Source organism: Rhagoletis zephyria, unplaced genomic scaffold (genome assembly GCF_001687245.7).
Source record: "Rhagoletis zephyria isolate East Lansing unplaced genomic scaffold, Rhagoletis_zephyria_1.1 Rzeph_scaffold_02596, whole genome shotgun sequence".
Classification (NCBI taxonomy): Eukaryota; Metazoa; Arthropoda; class Insecta; order Diptera; family Tephritidae; genus Rhagoletis; species Rhagoletis zephyria.
In genome coordinates, this window is record NW_016159680.1 from 33,835 (window position 1) to 58,296 (window position 24,462).

At 34.7% G+C, this 24,462-nt stretch overlaps 1 protein-coding gene across 1 annotated transcript in view; it reads right to left on the reverse strand.

Moving 5' to 3' along the window:
• LOC108367231 (uncharacterized) overlaps positions 1 to 17,082 on the reverse strand; it is a gene marked incomplete at its 3' end in the record, with an annotated part of 24,027 nt that extends 6,945 nt beyond the window's left edge. Inside the window, exons 1-3 of the mRNA XM_017621829.1 lie at positions 16,881 to 17,082; positions 9,423 to 9,637; positions 6,956 to 7,091 (exon numbers count right to left, since the gene is read on the reverse strand). Of these exons, the coding sequence (XP_017477318.1) occupies positions 6,956 to 7,091; positions 9,423 to 9,637; positions 16,881 to 17,082 (553 nt within the window). The remainder of the gene's footprint in view (positions 1 to 6,955; positions 7,092 to 9,422; positions 9,638 to 16,880) is intronic.
• Positions 17,083 to 24,462: the final 7,380 nt, after the last annotated feature.

Below are 24,462 nucleotides of genomic sequence, written 5' to 3' on the forward strand. Positions count from 1 at the left end.
GACGGACGGACAGACAGACATGGCTTAATCGATTTCTTTTTTCATCCTGATCATTTATGTATACATTTGTCTATATCTATCTCGATTCGTTTTGGCTGTTACAAACAACCGTTATGTGAACAAAATTAATATACCCTTGTGCACAAGTGCGCTCGGGTATAAAAATGAAGACCTAAATAGGTAAATTTAAACAATGTACTTATGTAAGGGCAAGGGTGAAGGTGTAGATGAAGCAACTAATAAGCATAAAGGTAAAAAGAAAGATACATTTTGGAAAATATGAGGATGAGGATGTCGATAAAAGTAAGGAAGCAGATCCGGGAATAAAGATGAATACAAAGGTAATTTTAAAGAAAAGGATATACATACATATGTATGCATGTAGATAGATACACAGAGACTCAATCTGGGAACTCTTTCGGAATTTCAGAGATTTTCTGGTTTCTCGGAAATTATCGTTTTAGATATGGATATTTTTGATCGGTTTTGTTATAGATTTTTTATCGATATTTTTACGTTTTTTTAAATCGATATTTTTTATAGTTTTTTTTATCTATTTTGCTATCGATACTTTTATCGATTTTGTTTCAATATTTTTATTGGTTTTGTTATCAACATTTTTGTTATCGACTTTTATCGATTCTGATATCGTTATTTTTTTAAATTTTCTTACCGACATTTTTGTTATGGATTTCGTTATCGATATTTTTATCGAATTTGTTATTGATATTTTTATCGATTTTGTTATCGATATCTTTATTGAATTCGTTACCGATATTTTTAACAATATTTTTACCAATTTTGTTATAGATATTTTAATCGAATTTGTTATCGATATTCTTATCGATTTAGACATTTTCGGTTTTTCGGAACTTATCGATTTTGTTATCTATATTTTTATCGATTTTCTTATCGACATTTTTATAGAGTTTAGTATCGGTATTTCATAGAATTTGTTATCGACATTTTCATCGATTTTATAACCGATATTTTTATCGATTTTACTATCGATTTTCCTAAGAAAATTTTTACGATTTTGGTATCGGTATTTCTATCGTGTTTGTTATCGAGATTCTGATGGATGTTACTATCGATTTTGTTATCGATAGAGTATACAGACAAAGAAAAACAGAATAACAAATGCAATACATACATACATACATACATACATACATATATAGATAGAAAAAAGACAAAACTAGATGTGTTACGTAAGTTTCACTTCTCCAGTGTGTCCCAGGCGCACTTAAATTTTTTTAATATTGCTGAGCTATAAATCCTCAAGACCCCAAAACTTATTATAATTTTTTGTTGTAACTTTTCAACCGCCTTTCTTGATAGTATATACCAATAGCGTTTCCTTTCTCGAAATAATCTTACTTTTAATCTGCCCTGGGCCAGGGCTCTCAAGTTTTTGTGTTCTTTTCTCAACATCTTCACATGCATATTGCCTGCTCCTTCGTTAAAATGTTGCACTCTGAAAATGTTTCCATATAAGAAGGTGACATTTTATTCGAGAAAAGAAAACGCAAGTATAAGCCCAGTCATTATTGCTGGTTGATTGTTCAAGTGCTTAGTACACAATGGCTGGCGTCTGCCGCTTTATGCTCTATTTTTTCTACATTTTTTAAAACTGACAGTGAGCACGTTTACATGTACGTACATACATGCACATATGAAGCCTACATGTACGTATATAGATATATTTTTGTGTCACTGCATTTACTATACTTATGTATGTACGCACATATGTGGATATGTATCCGACATCATACACCAATTCGAAATGCAAATGTCACTCATCCGCCACGTTGAGCCACTTCACTTCATTTTACTTCGCTCCACATACTTCATGTCATTGCCGACAATGCTGTTGGTGGTGGTGCTGCTGGTGCTAACATTCTTTGTTGTTTTGTTTGTTTTTGTTTCTTTTGCAGCTACTTCGTGCTGGTATATTTGTTCACACGCATTTGCAATGAATACAAAACATGCTTGTATTTAGTGGCAGAGCGTAAAAAAAAATAAAACAAAAAAAAAAAAACCAAAAAGCATGCAAATGAATTTGAATGCGAATGGGAATACGAATGGAACAATATCTAACAAAACAAACGCTGATAACAACTAAACAAGATCAAAAGTACTAGCGCTTGTTTTGTTTTGGTCCTTTTTATCCCCCTCAGTTGGTTTGTATTTGTATTTGGTTTTGTTTTTGCTTAGCTGACAATTGCGGAGTGTTGAAGTACGTCAACGTACGCCGCTAACGATGATAACGATGACGATGGCGACGATGACATCCTACATTCACTTAAACATACTCAAACTTAAATACACCCGCTCACCCATTGAGACAATGTCAGCGTGTTGGTGGCAACGATTGCTGCTTGCCACTTGAACATGTCAACTGCCGCTTTATAACGGTTATGTCGTCTATGAACGAGTACTTCTGTCTGTCTAAATATGTACCTACCTACATACTTGCTGTATTTTCTTATTTTAACAAATATTGCCAGCGTTTGTGTGGATCATTGCTCGTTGAAGCGGTGGCTGGCCCTAATGTTGGTGCTTGTGGTGGTGGCAGTTTTTCGTGGCACCCGAATGAAATGCAAATGTATATCCATGTATGTTAATACACTTTTATAGCTATAATGCTCTAATTATTATAAATTTTTTGGCTTTTATTTAAAATTTTATTTCTGCTCGCCTTAATTGTAAAATAGTGCGTGATATTTATCAATTTAAACGTAGCATAAAAGTTCTACGAACGCGTGAAGGAACCATGTCAGCACCGCCGCCCCGCCCCATTGATAAAGAAGAAATATTTCGTTGCAAATAACTCCGATAACGGTTTATCGAGTTTGCTGCGGCGCGGAACATGGTAGAGGATAGAAGTGAGCAGTGGGATTTTATTTCGAAACCTCTTCTTCACACTGCGGTTGGTTAGTACCGCCCATGCAGGAGCAACTGCTACAACGAAGAGTGTCGTCTTACTTCATAGATACTTGAGCAACAGTTGACTGATATTAGCAGGAAAGGAGAGACGATGGATAAATTTTCAAAAGAAAGAAATGAGAGACAAAAATACACAAATCTATGAACAGCTTGGCTCGAAAATTCAAAAACTAAGGCAGCAGTCAACTGATTTCAAGACCGGAGCTAGTTCCTGTAGAGACGAAGATGGAAATCTGGTAACAGGCATCCAGAGTACACCTGTGATATTCAGGGAACACTACTCAAAGCTTGTGAATAGCAACATTGGTACCGCGTTTAACTAATCAAAATCCAGACCAATGCTGGCGTTGTTGCACTCGATCAAGATGAGCCGACGGTATAGCAGCTGAGTAGTTTATGGCGTTGGCAAAGATCTAGTTTGGCATTACCAGCTGGAAGGCAGAATATGGAACGAAGAATACATGCCAAAAGATTAGAATCCCAATGTAGTTTGTATCTAATCCACCGCCTTTTGGGCAAGTTATCATGGCATGAGCCTTCATAATATTGCTTGCGAAAATACTGAATGAAGGGCCGAAGCCCATCTTCAACCAACTCATTGGCCCTTATCGGTGCGCCTTTAGAACTGGAAACTCCACCATCGACCAGATTTTGGCAGCAGGTCAAATGATGGTCATCTCCATATAATATAGATAAGCCAATGGATTTTAAAACAGCTTTTTACAGCGAGTCTAACTTTGAGATCCATGTTAAACTAAGACGGCTATGTAGAGCACAACATTCATAATCAATAAATCGGCGAACAAAATGGACGGACCAAGTGCAGAAGGACTTGTCTAATTTAGGAATGAACAACTGGCGTAAATTTTTGATGCCATATAAGAAATCTATACATTAATACGCTCACTTAAATTTTGTCCGCAAACCCATTATTGGAAAGGTATTAATGATTTCAAAATTGGAGCAAAATTACGGCTTCAATCGCCATGTAAAATTTTCCGTATTTGTGTCTAGTTGTTGTTGTAAGCTCTTCAATATGAGTTGCATTTCGTTTGCTAACGGTGTATTATTTTCGCGAATGCGAATACAAAAAAAAGACAAACAGGGAGTTGGCAACAAATACAAACACGAAGGCGTATATGAACAAAAATTCAAATACCAGCGTGAATATGACGAGAAATACGAAGAGGCATACGAGGCGAGCGAGATTAAATACGAATACGTTGACCATCTGAAGACGCATAAGAATCTGAATTCGAATATGACGACGAATATGAAGAGAACGAATACAAAAATTAATGCGAAGACGACGGAGATAAATACGATGATGAATAGGAAGAAGAATACGAGGGCGAATACGAATACGATCTGAAGACAGCGACTAAAACAAATACAAAAGTGAATGCGAAGACTGATATAAAGGCAAATACGAATATGAATAGTTTCCGAAGACGAAGACAAATACGGAGATGAATCCGAAAAGGAATGCGACGACTAAGTCGAAGCTGGGTACGGAGAAGAATATCACGACGAATACGAATACGGATACATTCGGATGACGACAACGACTGAAATGAACATGAAAGAGATGCTATGACGAATAAATCTTCGGGGCTCTTAAATGAAGTAGAAAAGCGGCCGAATTTCGACAGTAACTGGCACTCTTTGTATTTTTAAAAGCGGAATTTAAAAAAAGAACGTGGTAAAAATAGATAAGAACATGCCAAATACTCTTTAAATGGAAATAATGAGTCATAATGCCGATCTTAGGTACAAAATAAAATTTAAAATCAAAACCGCTATATTACACCTCAATGATCCCGCGCAATTTTAGATAGCAAGTTTTAAGGGTTACAGAAATTTCCTTTTCTGAAATTTAATTTTACATATTAAATTGTTTTATATCATTGCCAATGTTTTTAAAACTTTTATCCACACAAACACTTTGACACTGCGATCATAAAAGTCATTTAACCTTACATTTATTGCATGTCTATACACGTATATAGCATGTATGTACATATGAACGTACATAAGTCTACCTGCATACAAGGAAATTTTTTGAAATGGGGACGTTTTCGTTGCCACCACAAAGCAGCTGCACTGGCAAAAGCGAATTTTATACCTTCAGTTGCAACTCGCATAAAATCTACATTTTACTAAAATATCGAGCCCTAACCGCCAAAATAACGTAAGCAACATTTTTTTCCAAATTTTATTTTTGATGCAGAAATATTCCTAGAGCATCTAGATGCATTTCCGCATCAAAAATAAAATTTCGAAAAAAATGTCGCTTACGTTATTTTGGCGGTTAGGGCTCGATATATCTTCTCGAGCGATTTTACCTAAGCTCAGACGTTCATTTTTAGGTTATGAGGAATAAAAGTATAGGTATTAAACAAATATGCCAGTTACCAAATGCGAGAATTTCGCGTATTTTATAAAAATCGTGAATGTTCTTGTGATACTTATTTTGACTGGGATTTATTTAAATCTGGGATCAATTAGGACTTTTGAAATTTGATTTATAATGACGTTGTTTGACATTCGTACCAATTTTCAGCTTTATGCAAGTTACTGCAATCATGAAAATCCAACTTGACTGGGTTAAATAGAGTAAAAGCAATAAAAAAATATTGGTGACACGGGTTATAATGTACTTCAAATAGGTTGACAAGTGATAATTTGTAGAAAAAGAAATCCCCATCTCGAAAGATTTACCATATATAACTACATAGAAAAATATATACATTTTGCATATCATTGCCCACTTCAGTGTTTGTCTATTTACCTGGCTGTGTGAAAAGAAAGCCTGCAAGGCAATAAACTTTGTGCAGCGATGCAGTAAGTTAGTTGCCCCCTAATCGCTCAGAGCACTTTGCATTTGGCCGCCACCACTTTTTTGATGCCGAGCTTAAGCTGCAGTTTGTCTGTGGATTTGATGGATGTACATTAGGTTGCATCACAAAAAAAAAAAATATTAAATGTATCCAACTGATTTCAAAAACTTCATATGCAAATTTCTTACAGTAGTAAATTTGTTTTCGGCGCTTTGTTATTCCAATATACTTCTGTAAATACAATTTTTCTTTGGTTAGTGATTATTGAGTTGAAAATTCTTCAAACTAATATTTGTAAAAAAAACATTTCTTAAATTATCCAAAACCATCATTAAATATGCATATTTTTTTTCTTCTTCTTTAGATTTGCGTTTAAGATTTATAAATCGCCTAAAGCATTTTATATCCATTTTAGCTCCTTTTTTAGTGATACAGCCTAATGTGCTTTACATGCACACAATATGTTTGTAGCTATATGACCTGCATAGCTGCAATACAGGTGACGCTGCGACGCCGTCTTAGCAATTTTTTTGCAGCATTTCCTACCTACTTTGCTTACCTTACATTTTCAGTTTTTTTTTGTTTGCCACCTTTTATTCTATCTCTCTCCAGTGATACCTTTGTGGCTGTAAGGAAACACTTTTTCACTTCTACGAGTATGAAACGCCTGTAACAGCTCGTTAGAAATTTCAGCTTTTTTCCCAGTACACTCTGTGCGTTTGTGTTTGCAAGTCTTTAATGTGACAGTGTAAATATCTTGTAGCGTATACTTTATTCATAAAACGTTTGACGTTTTAAAATTTCTTAAGCTGCTTCGTAGTCATAGCAAGCAAAAAAGCTGGAAATATTGGAAGTATTGCTTCACTTATCCGCCACTCGTTTTTTTTTTTCAAAATCGAAAATTAATATTTCTTGCGAATGCAATAAACTTTCTCTAATTTTTGGTAAGTGTTTTTAAATTTCGGCTGATTATTGCACTTAATTTTCCTTCAGCACATAAAAGTAAATTGAATTTTTCAATTATGAGTGCACATAATTAGCCAAAAAGTTTTTGAAAAACGCTAAAGTTTTGGCAGTTTTGGCAGTGTTAAAATGTGGCCACAGCAGCGGTAACAAAATTTTAAGAAGAACGATAACAAGAAGCAATGTGAAAGCGGCAAACTTACCAACAACTTGCACTTGCGCATAGGCCGTGGAGGTGGAGAAGAGCGGTGCATCAGCGGTGACTTCGCAAGAAAAGTTGCCGGATAAACTGAAACTCACGTCGCGTAAGACAACTTGTGTAGCATTGGAGATAAGTTCCTGAAATGTGACGGGAAAAATAAGATAATGTTAAGGAATATTTATAAAGTGCGATTCTCCTCCGTTTGTGTTTGTGTTTTAATGCAATGCTTTCTTTTCGAAGTGATAATTAAATAAATTTTAATATATGTATATATGCGTCATTCCATACAATATTTACACCTCAATACTTTTTTTTTTGGGTGAAATATATTTTTTTTACATTCTTTATCGAAAAAAACAAGACAACTATTTTTTATTTTAAGTTTATACTAAAGTTTATGTACGCAGGTATGAAAAGACTCGTAACTTCTACAGTTCTTGTGATTCCATTCTCAAATTATTACAGCTTACTCCATAAAGTTTGACAACTATTCAGGTTGAAAAAATAAAAATCATACATGCAAAGAGCTTTCACTTCTGATTTGTATAGTGGTCTCAAACGACTCACTATAAGAGTCAGGCGATTACCTAGCCAGACGACATGTTGCAAATGGTTGTGGATTACTTGACCCGGTACAATCTGATTCGAGATTACTACGGGACCTCGCCTTCAATCCTAGCAACATAACCGGTTTTATTCGCTAGGAAACACAATACTTTAAATCTTGCCTCGATTGCAGATTTTCGCTTGCATGTTTATGTCAGGATCAAGTGCTTGGACCTAAGCCTCGGCAGAAAGGTGTCGGGGAATCACGGCATTGAAAACAAGTAGAGAATACATAAGTTGCCTTAAATTTATACAGGAAAGCCATTGGTAAAAGGCGAAATCTCTGATCTACGATAGTTTCCCGACACTACGATAGCAAATTTAAGCCTATTAAATTTAAAAGAGTTCTATAGTGGTGGTTCGCTAGAGAGGGATTGACTACTTAAGCGCAGCTAGAGTGCGTAGAATAGGCTGAATTGCATTGGTATATGTGGAGCATTGCGGACCACTTCCACTTTGGCACGCAACGACATACTGAACACAATACCCACATTTTAACGTTACACATAAAATTAGGGCTGCAGTAAGGCTCAGGGCAACCAGATGCCTGGTAAGTTCGACGTTTGAATAGGAGGCTTGATTTCATCCCTGCTGCCTGGAGGAAGAGACTTTTTTCGTAAATAAGTCGAAGTTGAACCAGAAGGTTGGTAGTAGGGTCTTCTGGCATCAACTAATCGCCAATGTAAATTTTATTCCGATAGAAGCGGCTACCACACAAAAATCAGTGTATATACAGTGAAAGGATGTGACGCCCATATTTGTAGGAGGTACGAATCTTATCTGAGTGCCAAGCGGCAATGGGGCACGAAAATGTGGTTATGGAGTACGTGGTCTCCCTCCGAATTTCTACTTAGATTTAACCGGTATCAGGTTATGGAGGTGAGCGCCTCTGACCAGTTGTGGTTCACTCTTTGACATATGTATCTCTAGTCAGCTAAGCAAACTGTATCTAGTCGATTTAAACCTCAGTTTATATAAATTAAGGAAGACGTTCTGTGCAAATCTTAGCCAACAATCATCTTCTGGAACAGTCAAGCCCCCACTAAACGCTAAGCATTTACGTTGACTTCCTTAAACACATTGTTGACCTTGTTTTAATCATATGTAATTTTGAGAGTGACATCACTTTTCTACTGAAAATAAAGTCAGTGTCGTATCTTTGCGGAACAAAATGAATCGCTAAGTTCAGTAATCGCGCTATCAGCTGGCTCGGCGATGTTAATTGGCTACCTCGGAGTTGCGATTTGACGCCGTTCGCTTTTTTTGTGGGATGCTATGAATAAACGATGTTATGAGAACTATCCATTAACGATTCAGGCCCTTAAATAATAGAAATGTTTATCCCTTCGAAAAACTAAAATGCTTTTGTTAAGTTTTTGAATTTTTAAAACAAACCACTACATAGACCACCCTGCAGACATACTCTAAATTACAGGACAGATATACCAAGTAATTGTGTGTGTTCTGACTAGGTCTGTTTCGCTTTCATACCGTAAACTGTAGCTTAAAATATCCTTTGTCAAACTTAAGATGGACTACAGAACGGAGATAGTAAAGTTATCTTCATAAATACTTTTACTGCTGTCTTTCCGGCTTAAGCTTGTGAAAAATCTAAATCTTCGCCCTCAACTAGAATTAATTAAAAGAACAAAAAAAGATAAGTTTCTTGGAGATAATTTCTCAAAAAAAAAAAAAAAGAATTAATGTACGAGTTTTATTTATTTGTAGATATAGTGTAGATAGGCGTGCGTGACTTCAATTGCTTTAAACATTGCATTTTATTTCGAGGGAGTTGTGTTACTGCATTACTTAAGTTCTTTCTGCCTGTATATAATATTATTTTCTTTGCACTCAATACTCACATCGACTTTAATGCCTGGGTATTGGAAGTATTTCACATTCGGAAATTCACCCGGTGTATAACGGTAGAATTCGTAATTGCCACGATAGTATTTTATTGAATAAAGCGGAGCTCCCTCGAGCGCATAGTGACAACGTAAAATGACCGATTGTCCACGTCGTACTGCTGGAGGTTCAATGAATAAATTTACATTGCTGAGAGCAGCTTGGGCGTAGTCTGGAAGAGAAAAGAAAATTTAATTATTTACTTACATATTTGTATGTAGGAATTGGAAGTTAGTTGAGATTGAAAATACATAAATACTTATATCGTTACCTAAACGTGATAAGCTGCCAACACAATTTTTTGAAACTATTCAGGAGAGGGGAAAAATTCATGTAGTTTCGCATTATCTTTCATTCTGCATTAAAAGCTAAATTTTGAAAAACAAGTTGACTTGGCACAATTTCACATTTAGGTAGAGATACATATGTATTTAATCCGATATTTTTATGTAGTACATATCAGGGACCGAACATAACAGTTATTGATGAAAAATGTCATTGAAAAATTCAGTATGAAGGCAATGTTCATAACTAAGTGATACATACGAATCAATTTCTTTTTTCAATGAGAATAAAAATTTGAAAATTAATTTTTAATTGTAATTTTTATGAAAAAAATAAAGGTTATTTTAGATAAAAGTTATCGAAGACTTTTATCGTTAAGAAAGTGTTTGAGTTCAAAAGTTTACTACAAATGACATTTATATATGTGATTTAGAAAATAAAAGTCAGTGACTGATTTATATTGATGACTTTTAATAGTAAAAGTTACTGACTGATTTTTATTTATCACTTTTTTAAATAAAAGTCTTCAATAGCTGTTATCTAAGACATTTAATTTAAAAATCAAAAATGCAGATGTATCTAAATAACAAGTAAAAAATATTTATTATTTCGGATTTATAAAATAAAAATCAGAAATAACTGTTATTTAAGGAGTAAGTAAACAGAAGTAAAAATATAACTGTTAAAAAGCGATTTGTTTTAATAAAAGTTGTAACTGTTACGGTCTTGGGTACATAAACTGCGTACACGATTAGCAGGAAAAAAATCATTAATTACATAGAAAGCCATGAGACCAGTTTGGTTAATCTACAAAAGATTGCTCGGGTCTAACCAAAGAAATTTGCCAGCCTATCAGTTGTTATCAATTATATGATCTCTTATCGACTTCTGCATATATTGGCCTTAGCCATACTATTTCTATCTGTACTAACAAGAGGTGTGACTTTGAGTGACAATATTTGAGCACTTAAACTCAAACATCACTCGATTTCGTTTTTGTTTTGCTTATTTTCTTCTGCGATATTCACTCGTTACTTCAAATATCACACTGCTATCGTTCAACTGCAATTATTCAGGCTAACGCTGTGAAAAATCCAACGAAATTAATCCGAAAGTTAACTTTCGCGTCAAGAGCAATTTCGCATTTTATTTGAACGACACAACCAAAATTCAAATTCACTTTTTCACCCATCGTATTGAGAGCGAGCAAAATTACTATCGACCAGCCGTCATTTTAGCTTTAAACCCATACTGGTGATGTGTCGAGTTTGGTAGAGCCCACTTAAGGCCCGGCAAACACATAGCTGTTCCGGCTATATGTTCTCAATTCTTTTTCTAGTCTCCATATAAATTCTTTTCGCTTTTTTCTATTAAACTTTTTTTCCGCCCATTTGAACGCTAGGCCGCCCGCCGCATTCAGCAAGCTCCATGACATTGCAGCATCAGTTTTAAAACGAAACACATAAATCAATTAAAACTAAAATGTCACACCATTCCGGTTCGTGATTTTAAGCCATTTTTTTTTTAGCGAGCATAGGTCAGCTGCTTGTGTAAAGAGTTTGTTCGCAAAGTCCGTTACCGCTTAGCATTTGCCCGCATAACCCTATATCAGTAGGAGGCCGCGAGTATGTTGAAAAAAAACGAAATAAAAGTTTGATAAAACTCCAAATTTCTCTCCCGCTACTAACGGTTTTTCAATAATTTTTTTTATTTTTTATTTCTCTGCTTTTTTGCTATTGGCTTTGCAAGTCTCACAAACAAAAAAAATAAATCGTTAAGTTTAAGCCGTGCCGAGTGATGTTTGGTATTTCCATGCCTGGCGGTATTGTTTTTTGACAATACTTTTACATTTATACATACACACATATCGAGAAACATATTTATCAGCATATACATATTTATATATGAGCCGTTTATTTTGAATGTGGCATAAGTCACTTCCGCTTCTTGCACTTGAACGGTTGGTTACTTCTAACTGAATGCAGCTGTGAATCGTTCTGTCGTCATAAACTAAAGACGCAACACTTTGCTTTTGGCTTGTGAAGCTGAGCGAATAACAGACGCGTTCAGGTAAAGATCACAGAAGTCATAAAGCACCAAACGAGTAATGCCACTTTCAAAATAAATGGCTCAATTCTGCATTTATGAGCATTTTGTCTCCTGGCTCCCGCTTGCAGGCATTCGTTCTGCTGTCAGGAATGAATAACAAATCGATACCTGAGTGGAATATCGACTTATCACGGCAGCCAGGTCGAGAACGCCCTATCTCAGAATCTGATTGAAGAACGCCCTATTTCAGAATTCAGTTCAAAAACGCCCTATCTCAGCTGCTGATTAAAAATCGCCCTGTATCAGCACATTTTCAATACATTTTCAGCTTAGGTAGGGCATTTTTGAGCCGAGTTCCGAGATAGGGCGTTCTTCAATCAAATTCTGAAGTATGGCGTTCTTTAAAATTTTTCTGATATAGGGCGTTTTCGAACTGGCTACCGAGATAGGTCGATCTTCCACTCAGGTGTCGAAATAGTATGTCAATAGTGTTTTCTTCCTTGAAACTTTAGTATTTACGAAAAATAAAATAGTAATATCATAGTCTTTTTTTTTGTTGTTTAGAACAAAATGCTTTTAAATTTTTCCAAGTGTCTAGATTAATTTTTGATAGAATTGTTTGGGGATAAATTCTGCACAGTTAGTTGCAGGAGATTAAAATCTGTTGAACTGTAAATTTCAGTTGACATTTGCGAGGAAGTTTAAATTGAAAGCATCACAGCATCCACTATCAGCTAAATGAAAGTCAGTTGATGTACATATCTAAACTAAGCGATGCTGTGACAGAAAGTGTGAATAGACCAATGATTGATTCAAATGTTTGAGGCAAAGCGTATGGACAAAAAAAAAAACAATAAAAATTCATTAAAAACTAGCCTGAACCCGCTGCTCTGCTCGCGTGGTAGCAGAATATGTTAGGAAAAGATTGTATAGCTTGGGTCTGGTGAAATAAAATGCAATAATTTTCACACATCAGGTGATTTTAATTACACTATTATAGATATCTCCAACAAATTGTATAATATGTAGTAGAAAAACGAATGTAGTAGTATTGAAATATTATAAATCGTATAGTAATACAAGTGCCAACATGTTACTATTTAAATTTTAATTATTTAATTTCTTACTCTCTAAGTAAGTAACAAATAAGTCCTTCTTCGCCATGAAATAGATTAACGCGTTTTCTTCGCTGAAGTTTTTTTATGCGTATTTCTTCGCGGTCAACTCTTGAACTCGCGCCTTTATTCGTGTCTAGTGGCGATATCTCGTAAACATAAAGATACATACATACATATTTAATTATTAATAAATAATTAAGCACAAACAAACAAACAAATAATTAGTTGTAAACCAAATAAAAGTGATGAACGATTTTTACGAAATATGGAAAATGAAAGCTAGCAAATTTCTCCATATCCCTCATATGCATTACATTTCGAAAGGCTTGCTAGTTTCGGAGAAATTATTTATGTAATGATTTCAGATTTTTTTTAAGAAAGAGAAAAACTCAAACTTTAAAATTAAAAAAATAACAGAATACTGTGTAAATTTTTTCTTTTATGTTCAAGCCTGTTCAGTTACAAAGGAAAGAAAGCTACTAATGGCGAAAAGCTATGTACAAATAAAATAGGAAAGAGTGATGAAATGAAAATGCGTAAGGAATTTTTTGTATGAAATATGAACAGGAAACAATGTTACTCATACGCCATGTGTGTCCCGGGACCAGCATTTACAGTTAGAGTCGATCAAAATAGATGAACAGACTATGCTTGACGTGCGTTTAGTGATGGCTAAATGACATTGGACAATCCTCTAGTCACTTAATTCACTTTGCACCTAATATTCATAAGGCCTCAGAATTCACACAAGAAGTGCTACATACTTTCTTCGAAATCTTATAGCGGAAAGCTGCGACAATTTCCATTTTATGGAAGTACTATTGCTGCCGAACGTTTGCCTAGAATAATATAATTGTTACAATTCTGAATACTGCTGCTTTTGTTATAGTGTATATGTTATAATCCAATATCCTCGCTATGTTATAGTAAGGCCACAATTTGCTGGATATTTTGAAAGTCTGTATATCTAGCCATTAGTTGCTAACCGGTCTAATGGAACGTAGATTGATTTTTGTTTAGATTGTTCCTAGAGGGTTATTTTTCTTTGCATCTAGCGCTTCTGTCACGCAAGATTTTAGTTCTGATTTTTAAATGCTTCATTGCTTACTCACATTATTTATTTTGGCCACGTATATATCCACGCTGCAAGCTAAATTTTTTATTCTAACCCAGTGGGAAAATGTAATGTATAGTAATCGAAGCCACAACCAGTAAAACAACCCTTTTCACATTCGAAAATGCACTTTTTTCCCAGGCCGATGTCCTAAGAAAATTTGGGCATTCAATTTTGCATTACCTAGTATCGAGAATGAATTTTTGGGACCTTTTGAATGCATTAGAATGCTGATTACATATTAAACAGTAATCGGATTTAAAACTCATAAGAAATGAGTAGTCCACTTGCAAAGTGCGCTATGTAAAATTTTTTCGATTTTTAGTTTATGGTGGATTACGTACCAGTATTTAAAGTAGTTTCATGTCCACTAACAACACAGTGCAGAATCTTTTTATATTCTGAAAAAATAGCATAAAATGTTAACTCTTCTTCCAAAAGTCGCTATCATACTTATTTATAAACTTTCAAAAGTATCCATCTTCTGATGAACCTAGAAAACTGCTTTAGGTCGTATAGACTGTTAATATTATCTTATGTCATGGTATGTATGGTATGTTATAATTTTATAAGGCTCTTATTTATCCAAATTTTGAGGTAATAATAAAAAAGATTCAATTTCAATGTTACTTGTTGTCGTAGTCGTTTTTTCAAGTTTATGGCTTTCTATTATAAAATCACATAACGCTGTTTGCAAGTGAACTACTCAAATATATTCGATTATTTATCACGCATGGAATGCATTACTACTTATCCCACTAGGAAGCTTCTGCTGATGGTTCTCTTTCCAGTGTATTTAGTAGGCTATTCCCATAATAAGCTATAGATTATTTTAGGCCTGCAGGTTAGCTACATGCTAAAAATCTCACCGAGAGATGTCGCTATTAACTACTCGCAGCCAACTGTCATTACTTTCTCTCTTTTTGTTCTTATTTGCCAGCGGAGTTTAGGTTAAATTGTGCGAATATTTCATTATCTTAAAGGAACGGCTCTTCTTTTAGTCCTCGTTTCCAGCATTCTGCCGCCACTTAGCTCCGCTGGAACAGACATAGTGCGATTTGTTGCCTGGATGATTTTATTAAATATCTAACATATATAAATGGTATCCATCTGCAGATTGATTAACATCACTATCCTCAAACTATCTGTGATGGTGTTGATCTCAATGATCTTTTTATACCAAAATGCTGCTGGTGCATATTTTTTAAAGTGAAATAGTTTTTCTATTATACCCGGCACGTCGTTTGAAGTGAACTTGGGGGATATTCAATGCCTAACAGAATAAAAGTGGCTAGCTACATATAAGTTACTACACCATTTGCGTAGACCATATTCCGGCCAGGAGATTTTTAAAGACTCGAAAACATTTCCAGCACTATTTTTTTGGTCAAGAAATACTAAAATCCAATAGGATATTGTAATCGATTTAAGGTCCCGTTTCTTTAATTCCGTAATAGGTGATTTGTTAGATTATTGAGCTGCCACCTTTTATGGTATAAATACACCTTTTCCGCCCGATTTTGAGACTAATAAGACGTCGGTATATAATTTGTGCCTATGCTTCGCCGTTATGGGATGAGTTATATGTCAATATTTTGCTCTAAAGCAGACTAAACGGAGAAGTAAAATGCTGACTGCTTATTATAATAAACCATTGTGAAATTCTTTATGATCGATAGCACTCAAAAATCATCTGAGTTTTATATTTAGATAATTCTTATTCAATTGTACCTACATATACATAGAACAAGGGAGTCATTTATGTACAATTTTACTGAAACAGCTTTCATAAAGTTCTATATTTAAGAAAAATAGCAAGTATGCTAACATCATAGTGAAAATTAAAAACTCATTCAAAGTGAATTCAAATAACCTTCAAGGGCATTTCAGTCCAAATGTGAGCGGCGGCGCCTCTGTTAGTTTGTATCTATTGCTGAAAGTAGTATGTAGTTGTAGCGCATTATCATTGTCGGATTAAGTTTATCAAAAAGCTATTCCTCATTTATGTACGTACATATATTTTACAGCTAGGCATTTAAGTCTTACGACTAGCAGTTTGCCGAATAGGCTTTCCGCATTTGGATTTACTATCAGTGTTGTCAGCACTTATCCAACTGGTGTGTGTAATTTTTTTTTTTACATATTTTGTTACGAGAGTGTCCTTTAATTCGATTTTACTTTTTTTCTCATGATAAGTATAAATCTTTTTGTTTCAAGTAACTTTTTCTCCAAGCATTGCCAATACTTGCTAACTGATTTTGCTTTTGCTTTATGCTTAGTGATTTATTTTCATATATATATATACGTACATTTGTATTTGTGTTGATAATCTTGATAAGAGCACTAACCTCAAAAGGATATTGTAACACACATACACAATCACACTTTTGAAAGGATGCTCACACACATAAGCATATGTATGTGCAAATATTGTAACTACGTGTGGCTGAGCAATGGCTCCTACACCAGCTGCCATAAACCATCAACTATGAGGAGTTATGTAAAAGAAATTTTATTTACCATACTCATGCATTGGCAGTATGTTTGTGCGTTCGTCATCGCCATCAAAATAAACATCGATATCAACTTCAACGTTAACGTCAACATTAACGAGAATGTGTCAAAAACAGGCCATAAGAAGCCACAGACAGGCAAGCCACGTCGAGGCAAGTCGACGCAAGCAGACAAACCGAATGCTGACTGCCTTGAAATCTGACGAAAGCAGTAGGCACATCGAGTCCTGGCGTTGATGACTCCAGTGCATAAGTATGTAATGCCCGTAGCTGGCTGCATATTGGAAGGAGTGTTCACCGGATTCTCACTTGAGTATACATATTTTTGTAACGTACCTCTGAATACTATGTGATGATGCAACTGGCACTGATAAATGCCGTGAAGTAAAAGCTTATAGCATTTCAATTGCTGATACGGCAGCAGCGTGGCATTGATTGCTCGATTGTCTTGTCGATGTTTGCAAAACCTCGTAACTGACATTTGTGCCAAAAGAGATATTTGCTCATCGGGAGCTCCCGGTATCAAGCTGTTATCCATTCACCGTTTTGAAATAAGACCAGTTTTACACTCTCCTATAAAATTTTGGCCACCTCACATACGAGGTTTTACATTTTCTTGATACGCGGTTTTGTACTTTAAACGACGATATATAGTAGGTACGTACGTAAGTTTTTGCAAAAAAGTCAATGCGTGTCGACAAATTATTTTGCGCCTGAAAGACATTGCTATTGTACTGCTGCACTGTACTTCATGCCATACAAATTTTTAATATTTTTTAAGCGGAGTTTTGGGTCACTTAATAACTGTTTTATATTACAATATAGTATAAATAATTATTATATATCCTTTCACTATTCTTAATTTGAGCACCTGAGAAGCCTTTTATTAGAAAATTATAAGATGAAGGTAACTTCTTAACTTGAACTTGACTTATTAGATAGATGAAAACTCCTCTACAAATAGTTTGGAAGTGAAGCCCTTCCAAGACCATTCCGATTGATACCGAAATGTAATTATTAGTTTAATTTCTTTAAATAATTAAACTTTTTTTATGCAGGTGGCAACCATCTTAGAAATAGTTCCAAGTTTCAGCCTTTAAGCATATTTCGTCTGACACCAATACTTTTATATATATTTCAGTTATCAATGTAAATTCCTTAGGTTAGTTTAGCTTAGGTGGCAGTTCCGTGTAACCGGGGCTCACTTAGACAATAAGAGATTGTCCTTTGTGATACCACATTTTGAACGGCACCCTATACTTTATTGATAAAACACCCGAGCCGATTATGTGTTTACGAATTCGGCTAAACTCAGCACCCCAGAGTTCCTGGGGGAGATTTAGGACCTGAGATAAAGTACTTCAACCTTAGCCTCGCCAACGCTGGGCACTTAAGAAGATAGTGTTGAGGTGACTCTACCTCGTCATCTTCCAGGCAACTGCGATATACGGGGTTTGGTAGTATGTTCAGCCTTACTGCGTGAATACCGCTTGGACAGTGACTCGTTAAAACCCCACCAAAAGTGAGAGCTGGCAAGAAGGAACTTGCGATCGCGCATGTCCTGGTTTTTGTCCAGCGCTCACTGAGCTGACATGAGGCGCATTTATCCACAAGTGATCAATAGCATCCCAGTCGCCCTTTATCCGGTGATAACGTTTCATGAGTGCTTTCCTTGGCCAATGCGCGTAAGCCACATAACTCCCCTAAATGTCGTTGGGACCTGGAACCCAAATAAGCCTAATACAGAAGTATTCCAACGCGACCGAAAGAGAGAGCAGACATTCCTTAACCTAGCTAATGCGCACCTCCTACGTATTCAAGGCCCTGATAGCGCCTTGGCTATTAGAATATATGTATGCTCACTTCCCTGACTGTTATAGCACTCCGAAGTAGTGAATCCACTGTATCCTTGACATCACCACTTTCGCATGGAATACACAGCAGAAGTCCGGGAGCCTAAACTTAGTGCTGATGGTAAGCTCTCGACACTGAAAAAATTCACCGGGTTTTTTAGCAAAAATTTCTATAAAAAATCTTTTCCAATGTAGAAACGTGTCAATTTGATAGCATTTCATGTTTATTTCAACCTTTATGTACACGCAGGATTACTACATATTTACATACGTTTATACCCTGCAGGAATTGTATCTAACTATAAGTTAACTTGAAGTTGATTAGGAAGGAACTAAAGACCACTATTATTTGTAATGGCAATAGCCGCGAAATCGTCATTAGGTGTCAAGTAATTTGTATCTAACTCCTTTCGGGCATAAAATATCAGTTAGAAAAACAAATTTTTTTTTTAAATTTTTTACTTTCTTATTTATTTTATTTAACATTACATATTTGTTTAAAAATTTTGCTGCAGTTGTTCCCATATTGGAATTCCGTCACTTATATTTTTAAAATGATAGATAATGTAAAATCTCTATCTTAATTTTATTTGTCCTAAATATGAAAAAGCATCTGGGAAGTGCAGAAAAGAAGTACATTCAGGTTATTTAAGTAGAAGCTTGGTTAAAGAAAAAAACTCCCGATTACGCCCGCATGATTTCTGCATTACTTTTCAACCAGTTTCCCGTTGGCTTTATATAGCTAACTGAAAATTAATATTTTTAACAAAATCCCGCAAAAAGTGGGTTATTTTTTTGTCAATTGATAATTTTTTTCTGCAGGGCGCATGCGGAGACATACATGGATATATGTATGTAGGTGCACAAGTATACATATGTACATATTGCAAGCGCTTGACATCTATCGAAAGCACTTATAACTGTAAACACTCTGAAAGGCGCACACACAAACATACCTACACAGCCAACACTAAGCTATTATATACACACATATAGTTATCAACGGATTTATGATATCCTGTCAAGGCGAATATGCAATTTCCTTTTCACATTTTACATTTCGCATAACTCCATTTATACGTATGTATGTACATAAATATTGTTGTAAATGTGTTGATGCTTGCTGTGCTTTTATTTCACTCCATTTGGCAGCTTACAAGCGTTTGATTGTTACCAGCCGATTTCAGACACAAATATGGCATTGAAAGTATGTATGTATGTATGCATATCCCAGCTTAAAAGTTTACTTGATCCGAAGTTTTTTTTTTCGAGTAAATCAAAATAAACTTGTAGTATTATATCTACATTTCTTTTAGATTAATATCATACAATTTGTTCAAAATCTGATTGAAATAAATAGTACGTTGTAAGTGACGTTTAAAATCGGTGAAAACACCCCAGCTTATCATGCAAAGGTAGTTTAGAGAATGTTCAAAAAAATGCGTTTAAAGTCATTCGTGGCGGGAAAAGGCAATAACAAGAATATAGACCAAGAGAAATAAAATGATAGCGATAGAAATCAAGACAAAGATCTGCATCACAGGAAACTACAAAACTACTCACTACTAATCGACCACTGCAGATATGTTTCACAGGGCAGTTTTTAGCGATAGGGGAAACATGTTGTATAGTAAGAACATTAGGGCGGTCCAAAACAAGTAAAGTCGGAATTTTAATGCTCTCACCCTCTAGCATTGTTCTACATATATCGAAAAAAATATAACCCTATTTTTTATTTTGAAATCAAAATATATCTAGGGATCGCTCAAAGCGCTCAGCTTTGGGTGAACTCTAAATAATTTTTGATTTCCAAATAAAAAAATAAGGGTATATTTTTTCGGTGAGAGCATAAAAATTGCGACTTTACTTTTTCGCATGCATTTATGCACCACCCTAAAGCACATTCAAACAATTACGAAGCTGACAAAAGCACAAGCAACGGGTTTCTGATGCAATTTGTTCAATCGTTTCACTTATCAACAAAGCAGTGTATTAAACGGGTGAACCGGAAGCGGTGTAATAAATTGTAGCTGGTGGGTAGGGTACACGCTATTTTGTACATTTGTAGCAGTACGCATAAAGCCTTCAAATCTCAACGTAGTTGAATACCAATTGTGAATTTAAATTCAAAAGCTTTGATGTGCTAGAGTTGAAAAAATTGTATTTCCTTTAAATCTTCAATAGCAAGGTTGGTTTCTAACCTTCATTCCCTCCTCAAAAAAAACCTACGTTGTTTTTTTGAAGATGCCCTGCTGGAAATGTATCTAACTATAAGCTAACTTTATGTTGATTAGGAAGGAGCTAAAAGTCACCTATTATCTGTATATTCTCTTTGACGAAAGCTAACTACATTTCCATGGCGATTACCGTGAAATAGTCAAGGGTGGTTTACCTCTGCATTTGATGTAATTTGTAACTTACTACTTTTGGACATAAAATATCAATAGGAAAAACAAAATGTTATTTTTTTATATTTTTAATTTATTTAATTTATTTACTTTATTTATTTTATTACATTTCATATTTGTTTCCATATGCTGCTGTAGGTGGTCCCATATTCGAACTGCGTCAGACATAAATGATAATATGAAATTTCGATCTTCCTTTTATTTGTCCTCAATTGGAAAAAGTATTTGCAAGGTGCAGGGTTTTTAAATAGAAACGTGTTTAAAGAAAACAATTTCCTTCATTACTCCTGCATTACTTGTGAACTAGTTTCAAGTTAGCTTTTTGTAGCTAACTAAAAGTTATGTATATGTTTTATAGAAATCCCGCAAAAAAGCTAACTACAAGTGGGTTATTTTTTATATAAAAAATCGTCAAATAGGCTTCGTAAGGAGTCATTAAAATCCAAAAATAATAAAATACATAGTCAAATCTATACACAAAAAGATAATCCCACATGTCTGATCGTGTATGTAAACATATTGGCACGGGTTTCACCATCAGGCAGGTTCTGCAATTCACTTCCGAGTGAATTTGAACATAACTCACCTTGAATCCAACATTTTGGATTCTGTGTTTCACTTTACGAGTTTTATTTCCACTTTCTTTTGGAATGCAGAACCTTCCTGTAAAATTCGGAAAGTCAAACACAAACCCCGAACTCCAGATTCAAAGCGAGTTTTACTGGAATTCACTCGGAAGTGAATTGCAGAATATCCCTGATAGTTTCATCAAAATCGTGCAAATATTTGTATCTATTTGCATATATACATATGTCCTCACATAAATTAACATATACAAACATGCATTGAAAGTAAAACAAGCGAATTTATACAGGAAAATGCAAGAAACTACCTTGCATATGGAATATATCACATGAGGGTAAGAAACGTAAGTTTTAAAATATTTCGCAAACAAATATTATTTTTGCATCACATTTCAGAATTTTTATATTGTATTGTTTCGATCAAGAAGTTTTATGAACTTCGGTTAGAAAATAAGCTTAAAGAAATATTGAAAATTTTTTTTCTGTGATATATATAAAATATATATTGATATATTTTCATGCATACATGCCTATGTACTATGTACATATGAAAGCACTCGAAATTATTATTAAAAAAAAAAAATACATATTGGACCACCGACACGCATATTTGGTGGAACTGATTAAATCGAAAAAAAATAAAATTTTTATAAACCCCCGAGCGACTTAAAATTTAAGGATATACAACTCAGGTTTTTTACGGAAGAAGAAAAGGAAAGGGACAAACCTGCGATGGATTGAGTTTTTTCAAAAGAGGTTTGACTAATAATATTCGATGCTTACGTAATTTTTACCAAATTAGAGTCCAGACTTACAGCTTTTTAACAATGCGTTAATCGACTCTCCTTATAACCAAACGTTAAACATTTCTAAAACTCAAAGATTCCAATGATTTTTTTTTTGAAAAAGAAGTACGAAAATTTGGATCTTTCAAATATTTCGGCATATTTTGAAACAGCTATTGCTGGTATTGTTCAATTTTGGTTTAACAAAGCAATGTATGTACATAAATTACATAAATGTTTTCTGGCTTAAAATGAGTTTTCGCAGAAAACCAGGAAATGAAACAAATTCCATCGAAATTCATCCTCACCTAGAATATGTTAATACTTCTCATCATTTTCCGACGAAAAAATTATTTACCTACTTCAACTACAAAATGACTACATCTATTTATGTCCAATTTTCAAGCTAAAATTGCAGCAAATACTTCAAAAATTTTTCTAATGCACTCTAAAACTAAGGAAAACAAATAGTGGCAGAGGAAACTTCAATGCATCATTCGCTGATGGAGAAGTGCATTTCAAAAGCTCAAACCAAGAAAGTACACAGGACTACATACATATGCACCCGCAAAAAAATTTGTGGGAAAATGTACGTCAGTAGCGTTGATGAAGGGGGTTTGAGGGGAATTGATACCCTCACCCCCAAGAAAGTTGATAAAGGGTAATCGATCCCCATGATTCATGGAGCTAGCTATGCTACTGACATACACACTCATACACTGAGCCAAAAGCACAATGGTTTTTTCAACCAAGTTAAGTTTGGTTTTTTCATGGTTAACCCTTTCGCTGCATTTGCACAATATATGGTACATTTAATTTTATGTAATATTGGAAGCGTGCTACTAAAAATCTTATAATTGTTTTTGAAAACAAATTAAAGCTTCAAAAGTTTGGTTAACGTAAACGTAACGTATTACCAAATCATTGTTGAAAACATCAGCCAAGGCATAGCTAATACTAACCAAAGATCGCGTTGATTCCTTTTCAAGTTTGAATTCGGTAATATCAATAAATTTTTGGCTGATTTTTTGTTCAGTGTATGTATGTTGGTGCAGCATAAAATCAACTTTAGGCCGCCATACCCGGATAGTGGCGTCAACGATAGTTTGAAGTGCATTTAGTTGCCACCGAACCGATTTGGCTAAAAAGTTTCCTGCCATTACATGCATTTTTACAAAAGAAAAATGAAACTTTCAATAAATCATTTGTACGCAATCTGCATTATGCGCTGTCACAGAATTGCTAGTGTGCTCATATAGAGGCAGCAAGAGAGAGATAGGAAGACTGGGCTAGAATGAAGTCAGAGAACGCAGCGGATGGGGGAAAATGCATTTGGTGATGTTTAAAGTATGGGCACTAGGGCGGGTTGATTTGTATGGCTGAAAAAAAAAATTAAAAATCGTATAGCAAAAACGTAATCTACATTAAATTCTAAGAAAATTCTCTGAAGAAACCATGGGTCTAAAATCAAACCCTAATCCGCGCCTCTCGACTCGAAAATTTTTTTCCATTACACTGGTTCGTTTGTTTGCCATTTCAATGAGCTTCCATTTCGGCATTTATTCAATGTTATGGAAATGTCAACCACAAGTGGACCACGTACTTCTAGTGGAACATTAACGAAATTAATTGAAACCTGCAACAATTTACTGAAAAATTGCTGAAATATTGTTTGAGTGAAAACACTTTTTTAGTTTGTTTTTATTTGCATTATAAAATAAGAATTGTTTATCGAAACAAAAGAAGGTTATTTTATAAATACTGAAAACTATTTATTGAGTGCAATTTTTTTTGTTTTGCATTTCCAATCTTTATTAAATTATGAAAGAAAATTTTATTTATCTATGTTCCTTATAAAAATATTAAATATAAAATTATATACAAACTTTTTTACTTGGGTGAATATTTTTTTTAATGAAAAAAAAAATTTTGAGTGTAGAAAAAATATAAAGTGCAAAAGAACAATTTTATTCAGAAAATTCGATTTCTTTTTGGAAAAACCTATTTTTTCTAACATTTATTTTTTTGGCAAAGGCGGCCATATAAATTTTCAAGTCGAGAGGCGCGGATTAGGATTTTATTTTAGATACATGGTTTCTTCGGAGAATTTTCTTAGAATTCTATGTAGTTTATGCTATAAAAAAAAAAACAACCCGCCCTAATGGGCACCCATGTCGCTTACGACGAACAAACAGACTCAAACTTTTAAACATGTTGTGTGCTGAAACCACTGTCACTTGCTCGCACTGCCTGCCGATCGTCCCACTCTCTGTATTATGCTTCAACAA